Here is a 9,984-nt window from a genome sequence, read left to right as displayed (position 1 = left end):
TTATTTTACTGGTTCAGCCCACTTGAGATCATATTGGGCTGAATGTGGAACCTGAACTAAAATAAGTTTAACACCCTGAATTAAAAATGATCAAAGATAAAGGACTGTTTATGTGCTGGTCATGACATAGGAGTTGTACACCCCTGTAAGCCAATGCTTTGTACTGTGTGTGAAAGCGACACCCCTGTATGTTGTTCACAGTGAAATAACATACATTTTAAATGTGGTACAGTCCAGAATTGATGTTATACTTCAAGTATAGAAAGTACAGCAAAACTAGACAGACTTTTCCATAACTTTTTTAATTGTAGAAAACATTTGAATGTAAACAGTCTTTCCTGATCGTAAATCTGTAACATTTAAAATATTTATTCTGAAATTTATTCTGAAAAACAATGTACCACCATAGACAAATGGACAAACCCTGTCTTCTCAGAGAATTTTTCTCTCCACATTTATAAGATGGAGAGTTTTTCAAATGGCTTTCTTTCTGAATTTTGTGCTAATGTGAAATTACAGTGGTTTACAATTGCTGTCAAGGACCAATCCTTTCAAGTTCAGGACATCTCTACCTACATAAATTGTATAAAACAGGTGTTCATATGTGGTGTAATAGTCCTGTTGTTCCTTCACAAATCTGCTTTTCTAAAAGAAGATGCTATAAGAAAACTGTCTTATAAGGAATGACAGACAACAGTTTATGACAACTTTGACTAGATAAATATTTCATATATTAAGTGAACATCACATGAACATCTAAACATCAAATAGCCTTCTATGTTGTCCTGATCCACCCACTTGTATCCTGTTCTTTATGTATTTTGGTTCAGTGTGAAACATTTGTGTGTGCTCTTACGATGTGCTTACACGAAAGTTAAAATGAAAACGTGCAGGAGCTTGTAATGGCAACTAAACCCACTCCTAAGTTCTCAGTTACAGTTTTAAGCTCTACATCCACGGTAACGGCCTTTTCAGTGATTTCTTTGTAGAGAACTGGCGCTGATTGTTCTTTAAACAACCCGATTCTCACTCCTTTTTCGTCATTCTCTGTTTTCTGCTCCTCTACAGCAATATCAGTGTGTTGATCTAGCTACTGTTTAAGTAAGTTGCCTTCATGTGCTGTCGGAAAAATGAATCTCTCCACTAGTGAATTTGAAATTACAACACTGTTACGTTCAAGTGCTTTTGTTGTAGCGGAATGAAAAATGGCTGACACAATTTGTCGTGATCTGCTACTTTGGCAAAACAGTGTTGGACATGTTAATTCATCTGCTACAGCATTTTTTTTTTTTTTTTTTTTTGCAAATTGTATATGCTATAAATGTGCCAAATCATCAGCTAACAGCAGCAGAACATTAATTAAAGCATTGTTTATGATTTGTGATGAATCCCTCATTTCTCTCTGCCATATTGAAAAGTTCGAAGGTTATTTTCATCTCAGCAGCACGTGGATCAAATTTATTTTCCCAGTTCTCCAGTGGAAAATAGGACGTGAGGAGGCATTCATGTGCAATTTTTGACTTTGTAACTAGTATTTACCATAATTCCCATAGCACATGAAGGTGGCATTAGAAACTGAGTTGGTCATCAGCAACAAAACTTGCTCCCAGCACTACATAGACAAAAAATACAAACACACACAAATGTTACTTATTAATGTGTAAAGCATAACCACATGTGCCTCAACATTTTATGATGTATAAATAATGGAATTCATATATTTAAAGAAAAACAGTTCAGTGATGGAACTGCTAATAAATTAGTTAAAATATGAGTGTGTAGATTATACTCAGATATCATCAGGAAATTCACTAGAGTAATGTATTATTTATTAATGGCAACAACTTAACATCTGAATGATTGTCAAAGTGAAATTACAGCCACTTCTACAGAATTGTAGACAACAGGATGTCGTAACACATCTACAGCAGTCTGCAGTGAGCTAGCTAAATTCACATAATATCAACTGGCTGAACCAATCAAAAGAAGACAATTTTACACATTGACATAGATTGCAAGACAAGATTGCTCCTGAGTGGTTCAACACTGGGATGATGCTACATTCAAGGAAAAATGTTGTACCCTGGTATTTAGTCATTCTAATACACAATGAAAGCTGCAGAAATTGATCTCAGATTTAGAACTGAGTTGGAATTTTGGACTTTGAAAGTCAGTTGGTTTTTTGGTGCGAAGTGGACTGCATTTAGAGGGTGGCCATGGTGGGATGTTCTAATGTTGGTAACAAAAGATAATGTCTGAGTGCCGTTTGAGTTTTATAAACATAGGAAATCAGACCAATTGTCATCACTGAACCAGTTCCCAGCTGATCAACAACTGGAAAGACAATAGACACTGAAAGTAAATCTCTGCTAGCCTTTTTGGACCTTCTGGCAAGTTGGTAAAATAATGTCAGTGGACTCCAATAGGAACTGCACACCTAATGATGATCTCAGGTGAAAATGTGGGCTGTTTTGTAGTCAATCTACTCTGTGGAGACAAGTTTATCTCTTCTACCTGTTTTACTCCCATCAGTGCCTCCTCTGTGCATAACTGTCAGTCTTGCTAAGTGCAAATGTGTGAAGACAAGATTTTTTTTCCTGTGTAAAATAATCAGCAGTTATGTGACAGGCACAAACCTCAGTAAATTGCATTGCATGTCACATTTAAATACCTCCCTCCGCAGGTTTTGCACTGGCGCAAAACTTGAATAAATCTGGCCTTAAGTGAGTTGCACAACAGCTAACATTAGCTTTCACCTACATTTTAGCTAGAATTACACTTTGATAGTGTTGCATAATGCAATAGGAAGTTACACTAATTCTGAAATATCACAGCACCTCTTGTTCAGCCTGAATGTAAACCGCACTGGATGTAATTATGATGGCAAGAAACATCCTGGCCAGCTGTTTCAAGGTCTTCGTAAGATGAAGACAGAAAAAAATGGTACAAAACAAATTCACACCTCTCCCTTTTGTGTTATACAACATAACACTATCAGATATTAGCTAATAGGTGTTGGATGCTAACATTAGCAGCTGTCTAACAAGGTTCTCCATTATGTTGCTTTACAATGAAATATGGCCTGATGTCCTCTAGATTTTCACTGTCCATTGTCCTTTCAGTTGGTGGTCTATCAGAAAGCACTGAAATGACAGCACTTTGTCAGATTTCCCTGTATCATCATGGTCATACCACAGTAGGCTTTAGTAATAACAGAATTTAAACTTTATGTCAAAGGAAATGGCCACAATTTGAAAATGACCCATGAGGTCTGAGGTTAATGCATGCTTCATGGTTCCTTCTATGACATGTAATATACAATTACTCATTACTTTTTCTAACTCTTACTTTTCTTTTAAAAGGCAATTGCTAACATGGCTAAATGAGACTCAAAAGGATATCAGAGGTTAATCCATTACCACACTGAAAATGAAAACTCATCTTGTCAGTTTTAGTCCATCTTTACAGCATCAATGTTTAGCACTCTTGCAAACTAGCTAGTACAAACTAGATCAGGCCATGGCAAGAGAGAATGATTTTTTTGAAGAGGTAAGCGCCCGTTAGTCCAGGGCTGAAAAACAAAGCCATTGGGTAAGTACCAAATCCTGCAGTTTAAAAGTGAGTCAAATCCCAAAGACCCTCTTGATAAAATGCCCAACATTAGAGTAGAAATAAAAGTACATAGAGGCTGGTATAGAAAACTATTTCGGTCTCTGGGTAATCAAATCTTTCCTCATATTTCTAATATTGCTAATGTGTGTGTTTATACATTATATCAAGTTGACATTACGGTTACCAAAGACATATATTAACATTTACCAAGCAGCAAAACTACTTCATGGCGTTTCACATAAGTTTGACCAGCGTGGTCATATTCTCAATAAAGTTAGCAGTACTGTTAGCTTGGCAAGTTTCAGCCCTAAATCTTCCCCACCTCATCCTCCAAATATGGTCACTTCTGGCTCAAAAATGAAGAGCCAATGGAAAGGTTCCATTGCCATTTTGGTTGAGGGAAAGGGGGCAATGCAGGGGTTGTCCTACAAGAGTATGCCATCCCTACAGCACTCCTATGAAAAATACAACAAAATGAACATGAACAGGGAGAGGAGTAGGGCGTCTAAGGCCTGCTGGACATGGTTCTTTATTACTAGTTATAAAAAATACAGGTTCTATACAAAATGAAAATAGGTACAGAACATCACCAGCTGCTTATGCTAATTACTGAAGACAAAGTAAGCCAGGCTGAGCAACACATACATGACACATCTGGCCTCAAATGAACTGAAATTGATAGACAGCACTTTCATCAATATGCACTTCAAAAAGTATTCAGACCCCTTCTTTTTTTTTTTCATTTATTCTGTTGCAGCCTGATACTGCAATCCTTAAATCCTTTTTTCCCCACAATAATGTACACTCAGTATCCCATAATAACAAAATGAAGAATTTTATAATTTTTTGCAAATATATTTAAAAAAGAAAAACTGAAATGTCACATTGGCATAAGTGTTCCAGCCAATGTGTAACTACACTTGAAATGGTCGAGGTTGAGGGAAACCTGAATAGAGCAAAGTACAGAGAGATTCTCAAGAAAATCTGTTTGTTCCACAGCATTCAGGACCTCTGACTGGGCAGAAAGTTCACCCTAAACACACAGCCAAGAAAACACGGGAGTGGGTTAGGAATAACTCTGTGAATCCTGGAGTGGCCCAGCCAGAGCCCAAATTAAACCCTATGGAACATCATGGGAGAGACCTGAAAATGACTGTCCACTGATAGTCCCCATCCAACCTGACTGACCTTGAGAGGATTTATAAAAAGAATGGCAGAAAATCCCCCAATACTCCAAAAGGTTTGAGTCTTTAATTGCAGCCATGGGTGCTTCAACTAAGTATTGAGAAAAAGGTCTGAATATATATGACAATTTAATATTTCACTTCCTCCTTTTTAATAAATTGTTAAAAATTTCTAAAATTCTCTTTTCACCTTGCCCTTATGGGGTACTGAGTGTAGATGAATGTGAAAAAAAAAAAAAAAAAACACGGTAGCATCCAGCTGCAACAACAGAGTGACAAAAATGAAGGAGGTCTGAATACTTTCTGATTCAACCATATAAATAAGAGTTGTTAGTCATGAATGTTCTTCAGTGATGACAATAAGTCTCTTTTTGGTAGCTGCTGCTTCCATCTAAAACCTTACAGGCTGCTGTGTTTAAAACACCCATCAAACCTGTTTAAATAGCTATTCCTTGACTTTGAAGAGTGATGTGCCTCTGCTCTACAGCCTTGCTCCCTTTAACTTCAGATACCTAGAGTCACACATACAAACCAGATCTTTGATTTCACAAACACTAACCACCCACAGTCACTCTGTGCATTCTGTGATTTCTGTGCCATCTACGAGCAGTGTATGAATGATCCCGTCTCTTCTCTTGCCACTGCTCACAGCCTTCACACAGCAATTGTGGTCACCGAGTGTAAAATGTGTTTCTGTGCCGTCATCCACAAACTCCCCCTGCATGAAAAAGAGACAAAGATAAATAACTTAATTTCACATTTTCGGGGCTTTACTATGTCCCTGAAAACAATGACAAATACTCACTAAATCAGTATAACATGATTAAAAAAGGTCTAGTGTAATACTCACAGCAGTTTCAATCTTTTGTCCATTACACCAAACATCCATGGTGTCTTTCTCTGCAAGTCAATGATCAGGTACTGAATTAATAAACAACATCACACTATCCACAGTAAGTGACAGTCAGTGCACTATTTGTGAATAATGTGTAATCAGTGGCGGCTGGTGATATTTTTTGGTGGGGAGCTGTACGGAAGTCAATTTTAAGCTGCACTACCACATATCACCACTAGGATACACCAAAGCACATGTACCACTATTTAAAATATTAAGTTAAATTAAAATTAAAAAAAATACACAGTACGTGTTTTCATTAATTTTTTTTAATGTAATTTTCACCCGTCTATCCTTCAAACATGCAAATTTTTCCACGACTATCGTTAAAGTCAAGCATTTCTCTGACAAGTGTCTTTTCCACTGATAATATGACCAATGTATTTGAACCAGGGACGAAGATAGTGCTGGTAGATTGTATAGCATTAATAAAAATACAAGTTATGCCGATGCCTTTCTGTCACCGCTCCTGCCAGGATTCGAACCCCGGACTCCTGGATCAAAATCAATAGTATTACCTACTGACCTAGCTGCTGACGTATATATTATGATATAGTGGATGTACTTATTTTGTCTTGATCACTTTAAAAGTAGCTCACAAGCCGAAAAACTGTGGGCACCCCAGGTTTAGACAATCTTGTGTGACATTGCATTTCTGAGGAAGGCCTTGATTCTTTTCAGGATGTAACATTTACTCCTGTGGGTGGTACTTAAGGTTCTCCTATTTCTTGTATTGGAGGGGGGGTCTACTGCACACACGCCATTTATAACAAGAGTATATAGTAAAGGGAGCGCCTCTCGGGCACAGATTTTTGCACCACAAAAGAGGAAACATGTCACTTGACTGCTCACTAAATGACCAAAAACATTTTTAAACTACACTTGAATGCAGATTATATATGGTACTCACGGGCTGTATCATGTAAACCTCATTTATTGAAATATTCATGATTTTGTAAAATTATTTTATGGGATTCCCTTTGTTGTCTCCTTCATGCTAAACAGGTAGGGTGGCGCCATAGCGCCCTCTATTGACGAGCCGCAACAGTGTGTAATGCTGTCAGGTGTTGGTGTGAACATGTTTGAACTGATCTCATCATTCTGTGGTTTGTCAGTAAAACAGACAAGCTCCTCCAATCACTGTCTGCATATTGCTATGATTCCCCGAGGCTCCATTCACACTGCCAGCCTTCCTCGTCAAGTTAGATTTATTGATTGTTTCATATTGTACTGGTCCATTGTGGTCCACAATTACAGTGGAGTTACAAGTGTCTAGACCATTTCCTTCACTAAAAATACTAGTGCACACTTTGAGCAGTACAAGTAGAAGGAAAATTTGCCAATTTCAAACCTTACTTTTAACTAAAAGTCTTCAGTTATTATCAAGTAGTTATTACAGAGTAATATTCTTAATTTCTGTAATTGTTTTTTTCTATATTGCACCACCTTGCATAACAGTCCACTTGTATACAGTGCTCCCTGTGTGTTGTACATGTTGTTGCTCTAAAGGTACACTGCCTGATCAGCTGTGAGCAGTGTAATAAGATGGATTAGCTCGCCCAGATGCCTGAGGTGGCTGAAGATGGACTAAAGCAGTTTAAGAGATTAGCCTCAGCTCTGACATTATATGAGCCGGTAGTTCAAAAGCAGCACTTCATCAGTTAAATATCAGCTCTGATCAATTATGTGAACAAAAACATTGCTCCATAACATTTTAAGATTTTCATAGTATTTGGAGAAGGTTCGGACTGTCCAAATACATTTCACCGTGGCTCAGTAAAAAACAAAAAAACAAAAAAAAACAAACAAACAAACAAACAAACAAAAAAATATATATATAGATAGATAGATAGATAGATAGATAGATAGATAGATAGATAGATAGATAGATAGATAGATAGATAGATAGATAGATAGATACGTCACATACTATGGACTTTTTCTGGGGGACTGACTTGTGAAAGGATATTTTTTCTTCTAAGAAATGAAACAGAAAGAGCATAAATGAGCCACCAGATATAATTACTACTTTCATAATAAACTTAAAAAAAAAAAAAAATGTCCTTAAACATCTTGTTTACACTGATCACAGATATTTTGGATTCAGTTAGACTGACCAGAGGCAGGTTAAAATCGAATCCAAATGAAGAGTCAACATGCTTTAAAAAATTTTTTTCCAGCTTTTTTAATTTAGGTTTGTCTTCTTGATTCAAAATGAGTATATGCCTTTGCTTGTTAGCCTAAAGTAGATTCAAAGAATAATTGCAGTATTACACCAAAATAACCACAATATGAGTTTTTCATTCAATCACATAACCTAGTACTCGCCTGCCTTTCAAAATATTTGTTAATTAATTTAACAAAACCCCTATATCCTATGGCTATATAATTTGCTCTCAAATTAACTTAGTTTAGAGCACAGCATTCATTCTGCATCACACTGAAGTGTGTTGTGTTGAATCAAATATCACAGTGTAACAGAGGAGAGTCATTTTGATACACAATTGTAGTTGCTTTGTATGTATCTTTAATATACTGAGATGCATCAGCTTCATTGATGGGGAAGATCTCCACAAGCCTGCCATTCATGACTGCCCTCCATACATTGAACTGAGCTGGCATTACCGGATCTGTGAGAAATGGACCTTGAATAAACACCAAACAGAGGCTCACCCAGGACCACCCTGCAGTCCATGCCGTCCAAGTTGAGAAGCCAGGTGCTGGTAACCTTTGACCTGTTCTCCATGTACTGCTTCAAGCTTTTCCCGTTGATCTCCAAGGTGTACTCATAGGCAAAACCACTCACTGCATCTATGTTAATGGTTGCTTTCATGTCTGATTTGCCCACAGTGAATGTCTCTTTCCCCACTAGTTTAAACATCCAGTCTCGCCTCAGTATCTCCTGTGGAGAAGTGGAACAGTAACCAAGATAAATAGCTGCAAACAAAAATGATTTGTAATATCATTAGGTGAGGTCACAGAGGTGTACCTTTCCATCAACGTAGATGACCCTCTTTCCAGTGGTGGTGCCGTGCTCAAACTCTATTCTGTGGACCCCATCACTCAGCGCCACCTCCCACACGCCAGCGAGATCATTCGACATCATAACTTCTCCAGAACCTGTTGCAGACGAACTATAAAACAGCTAACCCACGCTATGAACACTAGATGTCGAGATAGCTACATACTTGACCCTGCTGACGATGCTAGTAAACGGGGCTAACGTTAGCTAATGAGGCATAAGTAAGTGATACTAAATAACTAATAATGACAACAATTTCCTGAATATGTTTACGTGTGTCGGTAGACATCACTACATAGAGAAAGATAATAAGCTGCAAGGATATATTGTTCCTTAACGTTATTTGTTAAAACATCAAAAGGGTAATGTGGCAAGTTACTGTTGTGGTTGCAATCACACTTCCGGTTTTGTGCTTTCCCTTTCAAAATACAGCAGGTTTCGTGTGTTAGCATTGTAGACTTTCAAGGGGTACAAGGCAGAACAGTTGCTCCAATGTAGCACATGGCGTGGCAATGACCGCTGCGATTTTATTTTGAATACAAAACGGAAATAATAGTGAATCCGTTGTCAAACTTTGCGGTAGCCCCATGCTCTGACTATTAACATGAAGCTATAAAATTTAAACGTGAACTCATTCCTCGGTATAAATGACATAATTACCTCGACGGTCCTTAAGTAGCCTAAATGATGTCCCTCAGCGGTTAAAAGCTGAGCACCAGGCTACTTTGTCCCACTTTATCCACAGCTTATTAGCTCCTTCTGAGCGAACCGACGAGCAATGACTCTGTTACTATGGTAACACGAGCTACGCGCACGCCACAGTGTGTGCGTCAGTTTAGCCACGCCCGCTCGCGTAAACGGTACTCCCCCTATGTCATGCGTCACTCATCTGCAGGCTAGAGTGTTGCGTTATAAGAAATATAGCATGTAACTCTCGTTAATAAAAAGGTGGTTATTGTTAGATTGTGAATTTCTGTTCTCACATTTCACTAGAATGATCTGCCTGATATTCCTGTATTCAGTTCCTCAACACTTAAACATAAATAACACATTAAAATACTTAGTGTCTCCTTTTACAAAAAAGTCGTTCTATCGGGATTTTTTTCCTGTCAAAAACTTATGAAAATACCTTGAACAAAATATAAAAATATACAACATTTAAGTTTCTCTCTCGTAAATGTCAGTCACTCAGAGATCTATGGGTAACTCAACTCATTAGTCATTTTTCCATTGGACAAATTTGAAAAGTGTGAAGTAGTTTTCCCCTTAAC

General features: G+C 37.6%; 1 protein-coding gene across 2 annotated transcripts; it reads right to left on the bottom strand.

Moving 5' to 3' along the window:
- Window positions 1-1,043: 1,043 nt before the first annotated feature.
- On the bottom strand, window positions 1,044-9,513 carry LOC115412542 (fas apoptotic inhibitory molecule 1-like). Of its 2 annotated transcripts, none has more exons than XM_030125103.1 (5): window positions 9,374-9,513; window positions 8,681-8,811; window positions 8,365-8,593; window positions 5,647-5,696; window positions 1,044-5,514 (listed from the first exon to the last, which is right to left on the bottom strand). In XM_030125103.1, the coding sequence occupies exons 2-5, from the start codon at window positions 8,795-8,797 to the stop codon at window positions 5,365-5,367; spliced, it is 546 nt and encodes a 181-aa protein (XP_029980963.1). In that variant the 5' UTR covers window positions 8,798-8,811; window positions 9,374-9,513; the 3' UTR covers window positions 1,044-5,364. The 2 variants fall into 2 exon arrangements, with proteins under 2 accessions (XP_029980963.1, XP_029980964.1); XM_030125104.1 differs by having other exon boundaries at window positions 8,681-8,825; window positions 9,374-9,512.
- Between the last annotated feature and the right edge of the window lie 471 nt (window positions 9,514-9,984).

The sequence above is a fragment of the Sphaeramia orbicularis genome, chromosome 21 (genome assembly GCF_902148855.1).
Source record: "Sphaeramia orbicularis chromosome 21, fSphaOr1.1, whole genome shotgun sequence".
In the NCBI taxonomy this organism is placed as follows: Eukaryota; Metazoa; Chordata; class Actinopteri; order Kurtiformes; family Apogonidae; genus Sphaeramia; species Sphaeramia orbicularis.
This window is presented reverse-complemented; position numbering and strand designations above follow the sequence as displayed.

Bases quoted from the DNA above. Each gene is read 5' to 3' on its own strand.
- LOC115412542 (XM_030125103.1), bottom strand. From the start codon at position 8,797: ATGATGTCGAATGATCTCGCTGGCGTGTGGGAGGTGGCGCTGAGTGAT. The intron at 8,594-8,680 runs GTACACCTCTGT...ACTTCTCCACAG, and splicing joins TCATCTACGTTGATGGAAAG to GAGATACTGAGGCGAGACTG. The intron at 5,697-8,364 runs GTGAGCCTCTGT...ATTGACTTGCAG, and splicing joins GGACTGCAGGGTGGTCCTGG to AGAAAGACACCATGGATGTT.